Here is a 23,044-nt window from a genome sequence, read left to right as displayed (position 1 = left end):
TAATTTGTCTAAGAGTTGTTTCTCAAGATCACTTTTAATGTCGCATATACGTCTCGCAACTGTGTCGTTTGACAGTGGGACAGCTTTTAATTTTGCTGCGCTTATCTTGTCGAGCATGACTGACACCATGTCTATTGCAGAGGGGAGAATGAGCTGCTCAGCAATTGTGTGTGGTTTTTTGCATTGTGCAATTATGTATGCAACTTTATATGAATCCATTTGAGCGTTACTGTTTAGTGATGCAGCTTTTATTATGCGCTTCTCCTGTTGACGGTAATATGCCAGTTTTCTTTGAAAGAAATCAAGTGGCTTATTGACAAGATTGGGGTGTCTGGTCTCGAGGTGTCTCTTTAATTCGTTGGGTCTCATGCTGTCTGCTGCTAGCGGTTTTAGACACTAAACACACAGGGGTCTCTTCCATACTTGCCAACCCTCCCGGATTTTCCGGGAGACTCCCGAAATTCAGCGCCTCTCCCGAAAAACTCCAGGGACAAATTTTCTCCCGAAAATCTCCTGAAATTCAGGCGGAGCTGGAGGCCACGCCCCCTCCAGCTCCACGAGAACCTGACTCGGCAATGTTGTGACCCTCTTAAAAAGGACAATACTGCCATCTACTGTACATAGAATAGAATGTAAATGTATTCTACAAATATTCTACATTTAAGTGCAGTCAAGGAACATGCATTAGGGAGTCTGTTCTGAGGCCCACAGTCAAGTGACGTAACTTCATCATGTCGCCTGGTTATTGACTCCAACCCAATCGACGAGCAAAATGAAGAAATACGATTGCAAGTTCCAGTACAATTTGAAACAATAATTTCAGTTTATCCGGGAGAGTTCGAAGGGGAAGGGGTATGTTGCCTGTAAATTTTGTAGAATAGACTTCTCCCCCCGCGACCCCGAAAGGGAATAAGCGGTAGAAAATGGATGGATGGATGGACTTCTCCATTGAACACGGCGGCCGAATGCATATACTCAGCCATGAATGGTCAGCGAAAAACAAAGATTTCGCAGCGTAGCATCGTTCACAACCCAGTATTATGGGCCACTTTGCAAAATGGAGACCCAATGGTGTAACTTATGCTGAGACAAAGATGGCTATGCTGATAGCTGGAAGCAACATCCCGTTCTCATTTGCGGATGTCTACAACAAATCTGTGAAGGATATGTTGCTGCATTCAGAGATCGCTCGCTAATACGCGAACAAAGGTTACTCAAATAGTGAAAAGTAACTGTTGTTGTTTTTTTTTTTAGTAACTAGCAAGCACAGTACAGTTAGTAGAACTACTGTGTTTTTATTACTGTGTATTTGATAGGTGCCGTCGGAAATTCAACTATTTCTTTTATTTACATATATAATAAAATAAATATATATAGCTAGAATTCACTGTAAGTCGAATATTTCATATATATATATATATATATATGTATATATATATATATATATATATATATGTATATATATATATATATGAAATATATTAAATACTCGAGTTGGTGAATTATACTCCTCCCCTCTTACTCACGCCCCCAACCATGCCTCCGCCCCACCCCTGACCACGCCCCCCACCTCCCGAAATCGGAGGTCTCAAGGTTGGCAAATATGGTCTCTCCTCTACCCCCACCACCGCTGCTGTGAATCCAAGAGCAAGATACCCTTCATCATATTTTCTTTTTGGTTGGCTTTTTGGTTGATTAGGCCCGTCAGATTTTTGTTTCTCTGCAGGCGCTGGCTCTGGTTCGACAACCTTTTGACGCGCGAGTCAAAAATTAATCCATTTTGTGTAATTGTGGTCCACACATTAGCCTGCTACCCATCCGCGCGAAAGTTTGTTCCGCTTAGCCCCGCCCCCATTAGTTACTGTTGCTACGTCTGTCAAACTTTCGCTCCTACCTAGAAATTTAAAGCCTACAGGAAAAATAAGTAATTTACATTTATTTATATAGCAGATTTCACAAACAGAATCACAAAGTGATTTACAGTGTGTACAGAAAATGAAAGCATAGTAAAAAAAAAAATCTAAGAATATAATTAAAAAAAAACAATTTTAAGTGAAATTTCCTCCTGTTCCTCGCGCCCCACCTGTCATCTCTCTATTCCCCACCAGTGGTGCGCACCCCACACTGAGTAACGCTGATCTATTCAGACAGAAAGCAGCAGGACATTTGCTGCAGAGACAGATTCAACATGTAAATCCAGATAAGTGTTTTGTATTTGTAACAGACTGTAGTAATAATAATTTTTCAATTAAAAAGCATACATTATGTATGTTCAATGGTAATACATCTAAATCAATAATCAATATCAGACTATTTTTTTGTCACAATAATTTTTAATACTCTCCAGACATCCGGGCTTATTCATTTGAAATAGTTGTCTTATGTTGGCTGCATTAAAATGAGTGCTTAAATGTATTCTAAAACTAACGATATAATTCTGCAAGACAAAATAATGGATTTTTATAATGGATATTAGCTTGCATGCTCATACCAAAGTAGCTTTCAGTGCTGTAAAATGGCCTTTTTAGAAATAGATAAGTATAGTTACTATAACTCTATTACAGGAATAGGAACTAAGAGGTTATAGTGTACATATATTATGGGTTGCACCCTATCGTTATATTATACTCATATATATTATATATATGTTGAATTATATATATGTTGCTTATATACTTTGATATATAATTATAGTATATAATTATATAAACTTATATTAACAGGCCAGTGAACACTCAAAAAAATCAAAATCAATTGTAATTTAACTAAACTCAAAATTATTACTACATCTACATATACATTTCAAAGTTGTTCTGTGTGTTTGTTTAATCTTCTTACAGAATAATAAAGCAGTAGTAGCAGACTCAATGTTACAATACAAAAACCTAAAGACACATCCTCAGCTTCAACAGATGCCTGTGAATCCATCAAAGTTGCTCCCATGGATCCTGCTGAATGGCCAAACCTTTTGATTGATACACTAAGAACATAATTATTCTGTCGAGGACCTTATGAGGTAAACTGAGACATCACATTCCCTAAAAGAGTGGATAGAAGAAGTTTCTATCACCATTACTTCCAAATACATTTAGTGAATGGTAAGAAAATTAAGAGAACGTGGCTAATGAATTCTCCCAATTTTCCCTCTGTGCTATTTGCACTACATTTGAAGGTAGTAATTTATAATTTTATTCGCAGAGAAATTATTTAAATTATTTGTATTTTTTTGAGATTGCATTTTTTTGTCCTGACATGTAAAATCAAAAGCATACAGATATAGACTTTTCTCTGGGGATGGAGGGGGGAGTTCACTCTCGCCTGGGGAGTCAAATGATCTAGAACCGGGCCTGGTTGGCTTTGACACTAAAAAACGTCTGGAGTGAGTTTCATTCAAAATAAATCCATGCCAAGTGTGATTGTGTCAAGTGGGTACATCATAATCACTCACTGGATACGCGGGCACCTCTCAAAAAGAACTCGTACAGCGTTCTTGCATCGTCATAGAAATGTGTCAAGAGGTTGTCTCCGTTCAGCAGAACTGATTGGTGTATAAATTCTCCTCCCTGTGAGAAGAAAATATGTTTGAGATACCTACACTTCATCATTTAATATATTGTATACACAGACAATACTGTGGGTTATTCCGCTATACAGATGTCTCTCAGACTCTTACATTCAAAGAATAGCACATCACATAAAATGACAAACATCCATGAATTTTAACAGTTTTCATGACCTGACACTCACCGGAATCTCCACTGACTGCATCTGGAGGTCACAGATGGGGGGCAAGGCCTTTGGTCGCATCGCCACGTAATAGGTAGTTGCAGCCGCTATGGCCCCCATGCTGATTACTGTGGACCTGGACAGACCCCTGATGCACTGAGTTACATTATCCAAATCTGGCAAAGTCAACTTCTGAAAGAAATCCTGGCTGAACATGATGCTGCTTGTGATGAATCAGACAGGTGTGTAGGATGTTTGCACTTTGCTTAATGCGTGCGATGAAGAATGTCTCTGATGATCGGAGTGGTTGGACACCCTGAGGTAAAGGAGTGTACAGAACTCTCCAGGCCTGGAGTGGAACTGGTAAGGGGAGGAAATAAGTCAATGTTAAAATGCAGTATACTTTCTGAGTTTGATACAGTAATATAGGCAACAGAAAATGTCACTTTTTCTCGCCACGAATACATTTGGACCACCACAATATTATTATTTATGGACACGTGGTAGAAAATGGATGGATGCATGGATTGTTAATCCAGTTGTTCATTTTACTGTTAATATCTGGTTATTTTCTGTTTTACAATTGTCTATCTACATTTCTATTAAACTGTAATAAGCACTTGTTCTTTTGTTCATGGATACATTACATTAGTTTCGGGCGATACTACAAACTTCGATCCAATACCAAGTAGTTACAGGATCATACAATGGTCATACTTAAAAGTCCTCTTGTGTCCATGAACATATCTTCTGATTTTATGAACAATAACAAAAATGACAAAGATTTTTTGAGAGTAAAAACATTTTGAGGTAATACATGTAGTATCGACTATATACGTCTCTTGTACTTGGTATTGTTACAGTCAATGTTTGTATGGATCCATCCATTTGTTTACATTCAAGAACGGTTATAGTAGTGGTTAGCTATTGTATCCTCCTACGATGTGTAGTGAAGCTAAAGCATGTCTGGCTGTTCCTCGTCCAGCAGGTATTGTCCATTCTCCCTCTTCTGTCTCCAGAGTATTTTTGCTTGTAAGTGCTCTGTGTGTTTGTTGACTCACATGTAACTCTGCTCATATTAGTAACGATGGTGCGCCATCATGCCCATGAAAGAAAAAGGTACCATTTTTTCGGTATTGTTTTAATTCATTCGTACCACAGTACGTTATTAACAACGGTATACCGTACAACACTGTATGCTATATTTGTTGCTAGTCGTTTTTAATAAATAAAAAGGTAAAAAAGAGATTGGAAAATTCACTAGAAACTTTAAAAATTCTCAACAAAGTAAAATGTACATTAAGTAGCAACAATTACAGATAGAACAAAATGTTTTTTTTAATATATGTATAACTTTTTTTTTTTACCTTTGTAACAATAACATTATATAATGACATCAAATTGACCACACCCCTTGCCACACCGCCCCACACCGCTAAAAGCATATCGGGAATTTTGGAGAAACCCTGCACTTCCCCTTCCAAGTGTGCTTCCATCTCCCGCTATCATGTTCCACACATAAAATCAATGACAATATTTGTTTAAAAATTAAGAGTTTGAGGTTTGAGCGACAGGCTACCGTAGTTAGTCAGCAAGCACACACAGGAGGAATGTAATTATAAATAAATTATATACTAGCTATTTTAAGTAAATTGTGTTACATAAAAATCTAATTGGACTAACGTTTGTACAAGTTCGCTCTGTTATTTTTCGTTAGCCTGTCAATGAGCTGGTCCATTATAAGTTAGCATTTAGCTAGCAGCATTAGAGCCAAACTTCATCCTGTATGATTGTATTGCTTTTTTTCCCCAGTTTACACATACCAAACAGTATTGTTGATTTAACATGATTCCTAAATGTTTGTGCACTTCATATGTATATCAATGTACTTTTTTTTGTGAGCTTACTTTTACTGTAACTTCATTGTGGATAATATAAATAAATAACTCCAAGTTGTTTTTTTATCTTTAATTTAAAATAGTTTTTACATTTAGGCGAACTAAATTACAACATTCAGGGGGGGGCAGAATAATATGTGTCAATAAACCAAAGGTGTACAAAGTTACATTGTGGTAAAAAAATTTGCAGCAACAATTCAAAAATAGAGCTTAACGATACAAGAAAAAATATATTTTAATATCAATTACCAATAACAAAGATTTGTTGTTACATGTATGTATAACATATATGTAAGAAGGATGTGTTCTATGGCTATGAGTTGTTTTTTTTCCTCCTTGGCCTCAGTCTGCACCCCCTCTCCAGGACCCAGGCTAAGACCGATTTTTTTATTCTATTTTAATCTTCTATTCCCCCCCTTGTTTACCTGTATCTCATCTTTTTTGTAAGGGGCGCTGGAAGCCGGCAGACCCGTCAGCGATCCGGTTCTGTCTCCCTGTAATGTTTGTCTTATCTTGAATGGGATTGTGCTGAAAATTTTAATTTTCCTGAAGGAACTCTCCTGATGGAATAAATAAAATACTATCTAATCTAATCCATCTAACATTCTTTTAGCCTTTTAAAAAAATATATGCATCATCGCTCATTATGAAAATTATATGACGTTATGGATAAGGTGTCCAGATAAAGATTCAAAGACGGATTTTCGAAGACACACTCGGTGTAAAGTTGAGGCTGGTACGTGGCGTAACTTGCACCCCTTCTGACAGCATCTTGTTTTATTTACAGCTCTTCGTGGAGGCTGGTGCGTAATTGCAATTCTCTTCCAAAACCCGAAGGCGTAGTGTTTTCTGGGTGAGCAACTACAACTCTTGTTAACTATCTTCATTAGAGAAAGCGCTACCTGTGTGTATTAGTGGCTGTATATTTGTAAACAATGGCGTCTGAAGCGACATCCACTTTAATGTTGGAGCTACAACAAATATTTTCAAACAACAGTGATTTTTAATGTTCATTTTTCTTCCAAACCGGAAGAAAAGATATTTGTGAAGGTGGGTAGTGGCTGTGCAACCCTTGAAGAATTTGCGGCAGAATTTGCAACCCTATTCCGCCGTTCGAGACATTGGACAAGATAGAGCTATGTATTTGTAAATAAAACTGTTAAATAACTATTTTAACAACCTGCTGGTGGTAATGTTTGCAGTGCATCCGGAAAGTATTCACAGCGCTTCACTTTTTCCCCATTTTATTATGGTACAACCTTATTTTAAATTGAATAAATTCATAATTATCATGACCAAATTTATTATTACAACATAGAAGAGCAACTTGCGGTAGCAGTCGTACGTGACACAAAATCAGGACCCCCAGGTCTATAAACATTTGGGGTTTTGGCACCAGTCGCTAGACTAGATCCGACCAATCTAAGTATATGAGCACAAAAGTTCCTTGCATGGCATTGGTGTGTGAATGTGTGCATGAGTGGGTGAATGTGAGGTATATTGTAAATGTGCTTTTGGGTGTCATTCCACATAAAGCACGTTACAAATACAGACCATTTACCATTTTTCACGTAAAGGAGGGGGGATCAGTCCATACATTTTTAATGTCGATACTAAGGGCAAAATCCATATAGAATCAATACTAGTGTAGATCAATATATACTTTTCACAAAATAATTTTTTGTTTTTGTTAATGTGTACGAATTTCGGGAACAAGGTACTAGTTTCAATATATTGCGTTGATATTGCAATACCGCCGTCCTGTGTATTTTTTCTGATTATAACTGATTAAAATGTACAGTTAATACATGCAACTTCCCTAATGGATGCTCATAATAATGATCTGTAGCATAAAAACCCTGATGAGTAGGGGTGTTAAAAAAAAGATGGACGTTCAAATCGCAATTCCTATTCATTCCAGCTTATGGCTTCATGATAAATAAAGCATTGATCCATCCAATCAAATATCATACCTAAAACTAATATTTTGAAGGTGTTTTAAGCAAAATCACATACATTTGCATTACAAAGCTTTTGGTTTCAAATTGTTTCTTACAAAACTTGTCCAACAAGTTTTTGCACACATGCACAGATGAGCTGTTTGAGAATAAACAGGTTAGTGACAGGTTTACGTAAACCTTCAGGATGTAAAAAGTGACTTTAAAGCAACGCAAATTAACTTTTCAACTTTCATAAAATATTTGCATAACTTTTGTGATGATACATCGACTTACAAATAGTGGAATGACATGTCTGTTATGGTCTGAGGGGGTCTGTATTGGTTTCACTGGCACTAAACAGTTTTTTGAGGAGGGGAGCAGGAACCCTGCCACGCAAAAAAATTACAAACGTGCTGAGTTGCTTTACGTCACTCCCTCCTTTCCCCATTCGTTACAAAGACATAAGTCGATGCGAACGACTACGTGCAATTACTGCTGTCATGGTGAAGCTGCAAAACAACCAAAGAAATTAAATGTTTTGTCTTAGGAGACAATAAAAAAAGAAAAACGGACCATGCCCGGACAGCCAGAATGAACATCACCCAGGCTTTCACTCGCTGGCGTGAGTTCAAAAACAAAGGATTTCCGACCAATGCTTCCTCTGCTCTCTGTTCCTGCTAAACTAGAAACTAATCATATTGATAATGCTAATGTTAGCTAACGGATATTTGCGTGGTAGCAATACATAACCATCAGCGTGATTGTTCCACACTACTTAGTTCCACGCTACTTCCTTCGAAAAAACTCCAGTCTTTCTTTGCTTCAAACCTGCATCCGCTCTGATACATTGGTAGTAGCGTCATATTTGTAGCGCAAACCAAGATCACTTCTTAATAGCGTCTGCTATTCAACATCAGCATAGCCAGTAGAGACGGAATATTTGTGTCAATGTTACAGCAATATGCACTAATCCTCGTTGGAAATGTGGTCTACTTCTGGCAAAACACTACTGCTTTGTCTACTGGCGCCGCCAAAATTAAGTTGGGCATTGAAGGGGAACTTAATTTTTTGGGGGAGTTTTGCCTATTGTTCACATTCTTTATAAGAGACAAGACGACAGATGTATATTTTAATGCACTCTGACTTGTAAATAAAAGTCTGCTTACAATGGAGTCAATGGGAGGTCCTCAATTCCGCCCGTAAAACCCACTAAATAACCATCCAAAAAGCGCCAACAACACTCCATTTACATTTTGTGACTTGAATATTAACCAAGTATTAGTAATATTGTTATTATAAGCGCTAATGTAGACAAACTATTTATAGCGTCGCCGTAATCAGAAAGTGTTAACTATCTTGTGTGGCTTTGTTGACATCATTAGCTGGTCGAAGCTCATGGAATTTTATTCAAGATCATAAGTAATGTCTCTCACCCTAATAGCAAAAGGATAAGACATAATCCGACAAGTTGGTCAACTTTGACAGCCAATTTAGACTCGGAATGGCGAGATATACATGAAAAGAAGCTTGGTTCCAATCCCCTTCTTTCTTTGCGAGGATTATGAATCATTCTTCATCTAAACGGGAATATATCAACATCTTATCAGTCGGTATCCTAATGACAGCAGACATTCAACATGAATTGATTAACGTGTACCCCGACTTAAACAAGTTGAAAAACTTATTCGGGTGTTAACATTTAGTGGTCAATTGTACGGAATATGTACTGTACTGTGCAATCTACTAATAAAAGTATCAATCAATCAAGGTGATGTATCATGTTTGTTGGCTCTTATGAAGTCTGCAGTGAGTAATAATCAGTGCTGTTGTCAAAGGAAAAAGTGAATGTCGGGATGTGTTTTTGAAATCAATGTGTCGCCGTATGCTTAAAATTATCAAAATATGTTAATATTAAATGTAATGTGCCCGTTATTACATTACATATATGCTTACATCATGTATATAAAACCTAACTAAAGATTATACAAATGGGACCCATCACCTCCCTGTGTTTACTCAGCATCAAGAGTTGGAATTGGGGGTTGAATAGCTAAAAATGATTCCCGGGCGCGGCCACCGCTGCTACTCACTGCTCTCTTCACCTCCCATGGGGTGATCAAGGGTGATGGGTCAAATGCAGGGAATAATTTCGCCACACAGAGTATGTGTATGACAATCATGGGTACTTTAACTTCAACTTATCGGAGGTGTTTGGATGTTTTTTAAGCACTTTATACATAATAGAGTGACTACCACAGGCTCCATTGTAAGAGGACTTTTGATTGCATTTATTTACTAATTAAAAAGCATAAAAAAAGAAAAACATGTGTTTTAGTTGTACATAAAGATTGTGAATGACAGAAAAAATTCCAATGCAAGTACAGTTCCCCTTAAAGTCCACATTCAGTGCTAACTACGCAATCAGAGGCTTTCGGGAAAAAAAAGAAGTTCCATCTATCCATTTTCTAATGCTTGCCCCTTTTGGTGTTGTGGGGGGTGCTGGAGCCTATACCCCGCCTTCAACCTGAATGCAGCTGAGAAAAAAACAAGTTATTGTTTTGTTGTTGTATAACAAGTCATTTAAAATATTTTAGTGTGTGTACAATGATACAATAATGATACCCGTTAAATCAAATGTTTATATTGTTACATCCGTAAGTAGTAAAACTTGAAAAATGTCTAGTGTTCGATATTATTTTCTATTGTTTATATTGTAATTTAACATCTGGGCTACGTCTAACGTAACTGTAGCAACACTGCTACATAGCAGTAGCCTTTTATGTCACTTCTAAGAATTTTATGGCGAAAGCTGGCGAGAGCATGGATGTCAACAATGTAGTAGAGACGGAAACCATGATGGAAGCTAACCCAACAAAACCAGAAGAGGAATTGGTGCCAGAAAAAGGAAGTGCTTTGCTTGGATTAAAACAAAGGTCTGACATCGACCAAATAATGACATTCTGCAAAACATTATTCAATCAATATATCAAAGTTTACAGCTGCATAAGCCACAACATCCTCTGCTCGGATCCCACATCAGGGCAAGAAAAAAACTAAACCCAATGGGAACAACGGGCAACCTTGGAAGGGATCGCAGATGTGGGGATCACCCCATTGGTGACCGGTGCAAAGGATGCCGAGAGGATACAGTTAATAATGTGAGAGTCCAGTCCATAGTGGGCCCAGCAAGGGATTCTCTTGTATTTAGACACAAAACATATCGCCAACAAGTTGTAACTAGCAACTTGAACACATCTAATCTTTTCTATCACTTGAAGACAACATGAAGAACAAAACAGAGAGTGTTAAAATGTGACAAAACACTAACTTTATCTCAAAACCAGCAAATGATGATAGGAAAAACAAACCTAAGAGAGTTGTTTTCCAAAGTCTGACAAACTGTCCCACAGACATTGAGAAATTACAGATTCCATTTTTAAATTCATACGTGTAGAAATGACGTAATGTACACAGTCAAACCTACAAATATTTTTTTCTTTTTTAATTGTCTTGTCCTTCTATGTGACGTTGACATTATTTAAGAAAATATATAATATTGTGATGGATATAAAAATACTTATGTTGGGGGATATATTTCTGTCCATCTCACACAGCACCCTCAGCTATATTTTTATAGTATTTTTTTTTACAATATGCTTGAGAGTGAATGGATAATCCAACGTAAAGTTAAAAGGTTAAATATCGCGACAGCTCGCCCTATTGGTATTTTGTCATACTCATAATGTTTTTATAATTCCAGCAAATGATTTGAGAAAGTCCACAGAATCATCACAAAGTAAATGTTATTTTGACAACTGCATTTGAATATGTCACAACTTCGCAACCTCAAATTATAGTTTTTAAAGAATGTTCTCCAGAGGGTTAAAGTCCTCTTAAAAATGTTCCCTATTCTCTGATTACATACAAGTCTGTTGCTAAGGTAGCAGATGGAAATGTGTATGTGAATCATGTATACATATTTTATGAATGTTCCCCACTCACCTCAATCAGACAGCACAACGTTGCTTCCTTTATTCTGTTGTGCCTGCTGCTCCAGCAACTAGTGCTCAAACGTTAGTTTCTCTTTCCCTCTATTTGATTATTTGAGCAACATTTCATCATCACTGATTAGCACAAAAACCCAGCCTATTTCAAAGTGATGTATTTGTTTCTATAAAGTGATGAGTTCTAATCTAATCTACCAATCAAAGGTCAGGCCCCGCCCAGTGAGCGTTTTTATTGGCCAGCTATAGCTCACAGAAAGCCTGTTTGATTCAAAGATGTGACACAATAAAGGAATTAACATATTACAGACAAACAATTAATGTTTGTGTTTCTCTCCTGTTAAGCAAAGCAGTGGCACTTTAGCTTCACTTTCCAAACATAAGCCAGAAAAAAAAGCTGCTCAGCCTATTCAACTTTCCTCCAGTGACCTACAACCTCTGTGGTCAGCTGAGATGATTTGACAGAAGAGATAAACACTGATCCCTGCAGGAAACAATGCACAACAGAAACAAAGAAACTACAAGCAGACTTCTTTAGATGGACACTTAATACAAGCTTTGCATTAAAGGGATCATATTAAGATATGTTTCTACATTTAAAACACTTCCTTGTGGTTTATACAACATAATGGTGGTTCTTTGGTCAAAAGTGTATATTATGAACACATTGAGAACAGGAAGTGAATAGAATTGTTAGCAATTGCGGAAGAGTGCAGGATTTTACGAAAAAAAACTGCGAGAAAAGCATGCAGCTCACACTCCAGTCCAAGGCTGCAGTAGAAGAATGCATGAGTTTGCAGTGATCACTAAAGTAAGGGTTTGTTTGATATACATTTAACGTTTAGTGTTTCCCATTTAAGTATTATCCTGATATTATTTGTATTTCTTAAACGAAAAGCACTAACTTGTTAAGTCTAAATAAAAGAAAGCTAATGTGAGCAAAACCTTAAAAAATTAAGCTTTAACTAAAGGCAAAAAAATCATAAATGAAACTTTCAACACATACACAATGTTGACATTTATAGTTATATTTTGATAAATAAGGGAATAAGCGGTAGAAAATGGATGGATGGATGGATGGGAAAAACACGCAACTTGTAAACGGCTTGTGCAAAAGCAACAAACATGGCAGTAGACACAAAGTTAAAATATGGAATACAATCTTACCTGAGCAAAAACGATACATATTTATCTGGGAGACTCTTCAACCAATCATAGCCCTAAATCACTAGTGTCTCGAAGAGCTGCACAAACCACAACACAAACCACAACGACATCCTCGGTAGAGCCCACATAAGGGCAAGGAAAACTCACACCCAGTGGGACGTCGGTGATACCAATGTCCTTGACTCAGCCACACACAAAGAAGTTGTTGACTTCCAGCTAACTGTATATCATACACAGTGTGGAGCTGCTCCCCTAATTGAATAATCGTCACCTTCATTGTGGTAAATTTCTTAAAAGTTAATTGTCACTAGAGGACGAAGCTAAACAGGTTACACACTGAGTAAGAGCAAGCCAAGACCAGGCATGCTAATCGCTAAGCTAGCCACGAAGCTAGCCTAAACAACAAGAAATGAATGCTTGGTAAAATTTAAAAAGTGTAAATGGAAGGATGTTACAGCAGAAAGTAAGCAGCTATTAACTGAGTTAGAGAGAAGATACTATAACAACTGTTGTCCTGTTTACTTTTGCTGTTTAGCAGACAGGTCTTATATGTAAGGAGAAGGTTAATTGATTTATAATTCGGTAGGGTTAAAGTTGAAAGTTAATGTACCACTGATAGTCACACACACACTCGGTGTGGTGATATTACCCTCTGCATTTGACCCACCCCCTTGTTCCACTCCCTGGGAGATGAGGGGAGCAGTGAGCAGCAGCAGTGACAGCGCTCAGGAATCATGTTGATACCAAAGGTAGCACCAGTATAGAATTTGATCATTCTAAGAACTAATAACTAATATTTAAACTAAGGAACTTGTTTAAAAATTGTGTTTATATTGTTAAACTCTCAGTAGCAATCACCATCAATATGTTTTAACATTTACAGCCAACACATGTGACCCGTATCGGTATTAGTATCGTACAATCTCACACATGGATGATCGTATCGAAATCAAAAGCATATAGCCTTGATCAAAACCTCCCCATTTAGGATGTTATAAAACTCTTAACATTGCAATTACCAATGTTAAAAATACTAAAAACAATAAAAGTTGCAGGTACTTGCATTTCTATAATATATCCTCCCACCTCCAAAGACATGCACCTGGGGATAGGTTGATTGGCAACACTAAATTGGCCCTAGTGTGTGAATGTGAGTGAGAATGTTGTCTGTCTATCTGTGTTGGCCCTGCGATGAGGTGGCGACTTGTCCACGGTGTACCCCGCCTTCTGCCCGATTGTAGCTGAGATAGGCGCCAGCGCCCCCCGCGATCCCGAAAGGGAATAAGCGGTAAAAAATGGATGGATTATCATAACATTTTATCTGGCGAAAATAGCTATGGAAACCCTGGTAGTCAAAATTAATTCACAAATCTTTGTCTAAATTGCTCAAAATGCAAAAAATGCAGTCATAGTCATTGTGGGAAGGGAGACACTTATCTTGGAGGTCTGTTTTCAAGTTGTTATGATGGAAAATTAATTACACTTGTGTAGCACTTTTCTACCTTCAAGGTACTCAATGTTCTCTGACACTTCTACCACGCAGCGTCAGAAGCAACTAGGGGTTCTAAATCTTGCTCAAAGATACTTCAACATGACCAACCACTCAACCACTTGAGCCATGGTAGCTGCAGTGTCGCATATCCTCCCAATGATCATGCCGTCTTCTAAATGTCTCAGTCCATGTTTAAATTAATGTTTTTTAATCAAACACCGCTTTGTTGCTGGCTGCACTCATGCAGTCCCATGATGAACCTACTACCTTCATGCTTGACTGCAGACAAGACACAATGATCAATAGATACTCTGTACTCTTCATCAGGGTTCTACCACACATGTTGGACACCGTCTGAGCCCACCAGGTTTATCTTAATTTCATGTTCTGAGACTGCTTGTCTTCAACAAACTGTTTTATATTAAACAATGTTTCTCTCTCCCAGTCCTGTAGACCAACATGATGTAGTGTGATGTACAGTGCATCTGGAAAGTATTCAGAGCGCTTCACTTTTTCCACATTTTGTTATGTTACAACCTTATTCCAGAACCGAATCAATTCATTTTTGTTCTCAAAATTCTACACTTAATACCCCATCATGACAATGCAAACATTTTTTATTTTTTTTAATATTTTGCAAATTTATTAAAAATAAGAAACTACAAAAATCACATGTACATAAGTTTTCACAGCCTTGACACAAATACTTTTGTGATGCACCTTTGGCAGCAATTACAGTCTCAAGTATTTTTGAATAAGATGCCACAAGTTTGGCACACCTATCTTTGGTTAGTTTTGTTCATTCCTCTTTGCAGCACTTCTCAAGCTCCATCAGGTTGGTTGGAAAACATTAGTTTCATCCTGGATGTCTCTGTATATTGCTGCATTCATCTTAGTTTAGTCAAGGAGGTCAGGTCACTCAGAGCTGCAACATTCCTTGATGAAAAGAGGAGAACCTACCAGAAGGGCAATCATCTCTGCAGCAAACCACAAGTTAGGCCTGTATGGTAGAGTGACCAGACAGAAGCCATTTCTTAGTAAAAGGTGTGCCACAATGCACCCGAGAGACTCTCAGACCAATAAAAAAACCTAAACTCACTGGTTCTGCTGAGACACATATTGAACTCATTGGTGTGAATGCCAAGCATCATATTTGGAGGAAATCAAGCGCCAACATCAATACAGTGAAGCATGGTGGTGGCAGCATCATGCTGTGGGGACGTGTTTCACCAGCAAGAACTGGGAAACGAGTCGGGATAGAGGGAATGATGAATGCAACAATTAGGGCAGAGCGATAGGGCCTTTTTTTAATATCTCAATATTTTTAGATTTTGGAGAAAATGAAAGGATAGTCCGAAAAATACAGTACTTGCATCTTTTCAATGAGTGTCCTTTAACGAGCAGAGGGAAACATCTTCTCTGCATGTTTAACTGCTGCATGCTTACACCTCACAGTCTCCATGACACTAACAAGTCTCCAATAAAAATGGAGAAATTTGCTAGATTTGTCACAAGTAGCTGTTTACAAAAAAAGTTGTGGAAAGGATTGGAAAGTAGGGCTGGGCGATATGGCATTTTTTTAATATCGTTATATGGCCTAAAAATATCACAGCAGCATGATGATTATATGTGTATACATTAAAACATTCTTCTTTATACTGCATTCATATATGCTACTTTTATACTTTCATGCAGAGAGGGAAATCACAACTAAGTCAATTGACCAAAAGTGTATTTATTAAAGTTATTAAGCAATGGCACAAACATTCATGTCACTTCCAAAACAGAAAGTGCAAGATTGTCAGAGACATTTTAAGTGTCAAATAAAAATGAGCTGCATAATAGGAAATCAAATAGTGTTCGTCCTTCACTATGTGGTATGTTACTACGGACGTTATGAAATTCTCTTCATTCTCTAGCAAGTGACTTTTCAAATGATGCTACATATTAGCAGTAATGCTACTTTTTATAGCCACGCTTTTGCCCCACACTTGACAAATTACGGTTGTCTGTTCGACATATTCCCACTTGAAGCCGAACCACCGCCAGACGATGGAGCCCCTGCTGTTTTTATTGGGAATTAAGTCTTCCTTCATTTGATCCAGATCCGCACCTTCTTTCTCTTGTATTACCACTCGTACAGCTACGTTAGCATCACAGCTAACGGTACCCATGCTGCTACTACCTCTCTGCTGGGCGAGGGCGTATACGTATGTGACGTGTGTAAATTTGTGCGCCTGCTTGTCTGTGAGAAGGAGAGACAGGAAAGAGTGAGAAGAGCCTGTAGTGTAATGCCCGCAGCTAAAAGCAAGAAGTGAGAATGTATACTCGAATATTACGATATAGTCATTTTCTACATCGCACAGAGACAAACCCGCGATATATCGTGTATATCGATATATTGCCCAGCCCTAGCAGCAATGTACAGAGATATCCTGGATAAAAACCAAGGTTTACTGTCCAACCTGATGGAGCTAGGGAGGTGCTGAAAAGAGGAATGGGCAAAAGATACGTGTCCCAAGCTTGTGGCATCGTATTCATAATCACTTACGGTTGTAATTGCTGCCAAAGGCGACTCAACAAAGTATTGAGCAAATTATGTTAATAATAATTATGTACAAATGATTTAGTATTTTTTTTATTTTTAACAAAATTGCAAAATGTAAAAAAAAACAACTTTTGACCTTGTCATCATGGGGTATTTAACTGATGTGGTAGCGTCACAGTGCTACAACCAAACATTGAATAAATACTCAAATTTGTCCCGCCTACGGACGGTGAGGCAGGGACGAAGACTGATTAAAAGAGGGTCACCGGGCTTTCCGCATGATGACTGGATGACCTGTCTGGGCTGAATCCCTTTTTGATTGGCAACAAAATGAGCAAATCAGTAATTTTGAAACTGCCAAACCATGTTTCAACTTTCTTTCCGTGGATATGTTTACATCTTTCTTTCTGTTATTAGAAACTGTAGTTATGTTTACAGAGTAGCTGAAACATAGCTTCTCCTACTTAAAAGACCAGCAGCTGCCACTGGTATACTGCCTTTGTTACATTGTACAATAACAAAAATGATAAAAATAGAGCAAAATGATACAACAAAAATATGTTAATACTAACTACTAATAACACAGACTTGTTTTTAAATATATGTATATTATTTTTGCATATATATATATATATATATATATATATATATATATAGATACTGTATATAAAGTATTTGAACACCCTGCTATTTTGCAAGTTCTCCCACTTAGAAATCATGCAGGGGTCTGAAATTTTCACGGTAGGTGCATGTCCACTGTATGAGTGATAACCTAAAACAAAAAATCAAGAAATCACAATCCATGATTTTTTAACAACTTATCCGTGTGATACAGCTGAAAATAAGTATTTGAATACCAGTCTATCAGCTAGAATTCTGACCCTCAAAGGCATGTTAGTCCGCCTTTAAAGTCCTCCTCCACTCCACTGTATTCTCCTGAATAGGAGTAGGGATGCACCTGTGTTAGGTCGCTAGCTGCATAAAGACACCTGTCCACTCCATACAATCAGTAAGACACAAACATTCAGCATAGCTAACTAAGAGCAAAGAGCTGTCCAAAGATACCAGAGACAAAATTGTACAACTCCACAAGGATGGAAAGGGCTCTAGAGAAATTGCCAAGCAGGTTGGTGAAAAAAAGTCCACTGTTGGAGCAATCATTAGAAAATGGAAGAAGCTAACATGACGTCAATCTCAATCAGAGTAGAGCCCCATGCAAGATATCACCTCGTGGGGTCTCAGTGATGCTAAGAAAGGTGAGGAATTAGCCCAGGACTACACGGCAGGACTTGGTCAATGACCTGAAATGAGCTGAGGCCACTGTTTCCATGGTCACAGTTGGTAATACACTAAGACGTCATGGTTTGAAATCATGCATGGCACGGAAGGTTCCTCTGCTTAAACCAGCACATGATAAGGCCCGTCTTAAGTTTGCCAATGGATGATCCAGAGGAGTTATGGGAGAAAGTTTTGTGAACAGATGAGACCAAAATTGACCTTTTTGGTCATAAGACCTATGCGTGTTTGGAGGAAGAAGAACACCATCCCTACTGTGAAGCATGGGGGGTGGTAGCATCATGCTTTGGGGGTGTTTTTCTGCTCATGGGACATGACGACTGTACTGTATTAAGGAGAGGATGACTGCAGCCATGTATTGTGAGATTTTGGCCAAAAAACTCCTTCCCTCAGTCAGATCATTGAATATGAGTCGTGGCTGGATCTTCCAACATGACAATGATCCAAAGCACACAGCCAGGAAAACCAAGCAGTGGCTTTGTAAGAACCATATCAAGGTTCCGGAGTGGCCTAGCCAGTCTCCAGACCTAAATCCAATTGAAAATCTTTAGAGGGAGCTGCAAGTCTGTGTTAATCAGCGACACCCCAGAAACCTGACTGATCTAGGGCCAAAATCCCTCCTGCAGTCTGTGAAAACCTTGTGAAGAACTATAGGAAACGTTTGACCTCTGTAATTGCAAACAAAGGCTACTCTACCAAATATTAATGTTGGTGTTCAAATACTTTTTTTCAGCTTCATCACACAAATAAATTGTTGAAAAAATCATAGATTGTGATTTCTGGATTTTTCTTTTTAGGTTATCTCTCATACAGTGGACATGCACCTACCGTGAAAATGTCAGCCCCGCCCATGATCTATATATATATATATATATATATATATATATATATATATATATATATATATATATATATATATATATATATATTAGGGGTGTGGGAAAAAATCGATTCGAATACGTTGTGCGATTCAGAATCGATTCTCATTTTTAAAAAATCTTTTTTTTTTTTTTTTTAAATCAATCCAACAAACCACTACACAGCAATACACTAACAATGCAATCCAATTCCAAAACCAAATCTGACCCAGCAACACTCAGAACTGCAATAAACAGAGCAATTGAGAGGAGACACAAATCTTCAAAGAGAACGGCCCACGGATCACGATTGAAGCCAACAAGCAAACCGTCAACTTCCTCGACGTCACTTTCAACCTGAGAAATAACAGCTACCAACCATTCACGAAACCCAACACAACACTCCAATACGTGCACCATGACAGCAACCATCCACCCACCCACCACCACGAAAAAATACCTACCGGAGTTAATAAAAGGCTATCGATGCTGTCATCTAGCAAAGCTGAATTCGACCAAGTAACCCCTCTGTACCAGAAAGCACTTGATGAAAGCGGATACAACCTCACCCTCACCTACGAACCCACGCCAGGAAACCAACCAAAAAAGAGCAGAAAACGAAACATCATCTGGTACAACCCCCCATTCAGAAAAAATGTCTCAACTAATATCGGCCACAAGTTCCTCACTCTGATCGACAAACACTTCCCCAAAGGCAACACCCTAAGAAAAGTATTACACAAGAACAACATTAAATTGAGCTACAGCTGTATGAATAACATACAACAAATCATTTCAAATCACAACAAAGCAATTGCATAAGGACTGCCTTCCCCCAGACTGAACGACTCCGAAACCAATAAGGAATGTAACTGCCGCAGGAAACCTGATTGCCCTCTCAACGGGGGGTGCTTACAAATAACAGTCGTTTACCAAGCAAAGGTAACACGCAAGGACACTAACACATCCGACACGTACGTAGGTTTAACCGAGGGAGAGTTTAAAACCAGATGGAATAATCACAAGGCCTCCTTTAGAAGCCAGACCTTGCGGAATTCTACAGAACTCAGCAAGCACATTTGGAACCTCAAAGACAATAATGTTGAATATTCAATAACATGGCAAATTCTTGCATCCAGCACACCTTACAACAGTGGTAATAAAAGATGCATACTATGCTTAAAAGAGAAACTGTTTATTATATATCACCCAGACCTGTCATCACTCAACAAGCGCAGTGAAATCATATCAGCATGCCGTCACAGACGGAAACACCTCCTAGGTAACACATGAACCAATCACCACGCCCTTATGCCTGCCTGTACCTACCCACTCTGTGCCCTATATAAACCATTGTATGTGAATGCTTCCATTAAAATCTCCTGATGATTGAGGGAACCCCTCATGAAACAGTTTTGTAGAGATGAAGTAGTCTTGTGATTTTTCCCACACATACATATTGCGCTCTACCACGGTATCGAGCACTATTCTCTGGATAATCCAATTAAGACATATATATATATATATATATTAAAAGTTAATTGAGCAAATTGGCTATTTCTGGCAATTAATTTAAGTGTGTATCAAACTGGTAGCCCTTCGAATTAATCAGTATCCAAGAAGTAGCTCTTGGTTTCAAAAAGGTTGGTGACCCCTGCTCTACACTGTATATCCATTCATACTGTAATGACCTGCTGGTGGTAACGTTTTATGTTTTGATTTTATGTTTATTGTTCTGATGATGGCAAACACACTGTCCGTACCCGTAAGGGGGATTGGCGGAGAATGAAGAAATAGTGTTGTGTGTCTCGGAGTGAAGAATGGAGACGGACATGTGTGCACAGGAGTAAATACTGTTGGAATTGGGCCAGTTCTTAACATAAGATTGGCAATAGAAGTTAAACATAGAGCATTTGTGTGAATTTCTCTGGAGGCTAAAATAAATTGTATTACTTTAATTTGTTTTCACGTAAAAACCCCTATATATAAGATGTGGCGGATCTAATTTTGGTGTGGCGGAAGGGGAAACCTTGCTAAAGAAGTTGAACAAATGACTAATGACTGCATCTAAACTAAACAACCTACAGCAACACCTCAGTTACATAAATCACATTATGAAAAATGTTTGTATCTTCAAAAAAAAAGAAGAATTAAAGGGGTGCCTTAAGGAACACAGTATCCAATCTCCCCCCATCTCGCCAGGAAGGGGGAGATTGGATACTGTGTATGAATAATCAAATTCTATGGTTAGTAATTGTTGATGGACAAATTATTTTTTACACCACAAAATAACAAAATCAATACTTCCGGGGCTTAAGCTCCTCATGTTAGAGGATAAATAGATAGGCCCTAAATGCTCAGATTAAATCTGTCCAATTTAGGTTTATAAGTATGAACTGATGAAAACTACTCGGATGAGATGCGAAACCTCTTCTTAGACAACTGATCAGTTGAATGCCGTGTGCATAACAATAACCTGAAGAATGAGAACACTCATAGGCCCATCAATCTTTAAATACAAACGAAAAACATTCTATAAAAGTGACTTGCTTCCAGTATTTTCCAATTTTCAAAACAACATTCATCCTTGGGCTGGGCGATATTGCCTTTTTTTAATATCACGATATATATTACGATATTTTGCCTTAGCCTCGAATGAACACGATGCATATAACCACAACAGTATGATGATTCTATATGTCTCCATTAAAACATTTTTGTTCATACTGCACCAATATATGCTACTTTTAAACTTTCATGCAGAGAAGGAAATCACAACTAAGTCAGTTTACCAAAACTGTATTTATTAAAGTTATTAGCAAGGTGACTTTTCAAATGATGCTACACATTAGCAGTAATGCTACTTTTGGTAGCAACGTTTGTGCCCCACACGACAAATTAAAGTTGTCTATTCGACATATTCCCGCTTGAAGCCGAACCACCATCTCTAGCGGTCAACATGGCTTATTGTGTGTAGTGTACCATATTAAGCCAGTCATTGTCCTCCAGTAACAATGATACTTGTAAGAAAGGTATGTTTATTTTTCTGCCATGGAGACAAGAATTAATGACTTGGTAACAGAGGGACGTTAGCCGCTATAGTGAGGACGCTACTTTGTGTTGAAGAAGCGGCGGTTTGCTTGTCTGCTGTCAAATTTTTGAAACACAGCTAGATTGTGTCACCAACATGACGGTACAGTATTTAAAGCTCTATCATCACAGAAATAAAAATCATTTATATCATATAGTGTGTCTATTACACAGCCCTAAAAAAGCACTATAAGATTAACAGTTCAACTCCTGCAATAAGCACGATTTACACAGGACGGTTTAAAATTACACCACTTTTAAGATTAGTACTTGTTTCCACTTACCGCCAGTATTTCCAAAGAGGAAGTAGATTGTGCATTCAAACAAATTATGCTGACTAGCATCAGATTGCTAGTGATTAAAGTGTATTATTTAACTAATTTTGTTCTATGTACAGTATGGTGAATGATCCTATTCATCTTGGAGAAAGCAAACCCTCAAGTTTGAGTACACAGTGGTACTTCAGGTTGAGCACATGGTAAGATAAGTTAGTTTGATATTCACAGGTGAATTAGATCACTTCTCATAGAAAGGAGGCCCTAATTGGGACTTTGGAATGCAAAAGTGATAGCCATATCCTTGAGAGTAGACTACCTGTGTAGTTCAAACACCAACCTTTAAGTTATGACTTAAAGCAGTACTTTTCCAGACACTTACACATAAACATCTCCTTTTATGGTCAGGTGGTGCTGTTTATAGACACCCAGACAGACAAAGAAGGAATATATACAATTTTGGTTTGGCTTCTCAGGTAGGAATCCTCCATTTTTGACTAAGATTCCTCCGGGTACTGCAGACCTGTCTAAATGACAATCGCTTGTAATAAAGCAACTTTTGGTTCAGTAAAGTGTCTCAGACGTCTCTTTTGATTCAGCCAAGCTGCTGTGTCACCTTTCGGTCCGGACGAAGATGACAAGACCAGAAATACACATCATGATATGTGTACAGTATTTAACCAATAACACCATATCACAGGGCTATAAGGTAACTTGTACAAACCAAACTATCAACCAATCACAAACAAGT

At 38.0% G+C, this 23,044-nt stretch overlaps 1 protein-coding gene across 2 annotated transcripts in view; it reads right to left on the bottom strand.

The window, feature by feature from the left end:
• Positions 1-23,044, bottom strand: part of LOC133553386 (long-chain-fatty-acid--CoA ligase 1-like) — a 55,381-nt gene that overhangs the window by 30,489 nt on the left and 1,848 nt on the right. The window contains exons 1-3 of one of the 2 annotated variants that reach the window (XM_061901518.1): positions 11,567-11,720; positions 3,748-4,086; positions 3,449-3,563 (exon numbers count right to left, since the gene is read on the bottom strand). In XM_061901518.1, the coding sequence (XP_061757502.1) occupies positions 3,449-3,563; positions 3,748-3,942 (310 nt within the window). In that variant the 5' untranslated portion in view covers positions 3,943-4,086; positions 11,567-11,720. Of the gene's footprint in view, positions 1-3,448; positions 3,564-3,747; positions 4,087-11,566; positions 11,721-23,044 lie in introns of those variants that run through there. The other variant, XM_061901517.1, reaches the window with a different exon arrangement.

This window comes from Nerophis ophidion, linkage group LG05, assembly GCF_033978795.1.
Source record: "Nerophis ophidion isolate RoL-2023_Sa linkage group LG05, RoL_Noph_v1.0, whole genome shotgun sequence".
Classification (NCBI taxonomy): Eukaryota; Metazoa; Chordata; class Actinopteri; order Syngnathiformes; family Syngnathidae; genus Nerophis; species Nerophis ophidion.
This window is presented reverse-complemented; position numbering and strand designations above follow the sequence as displayed.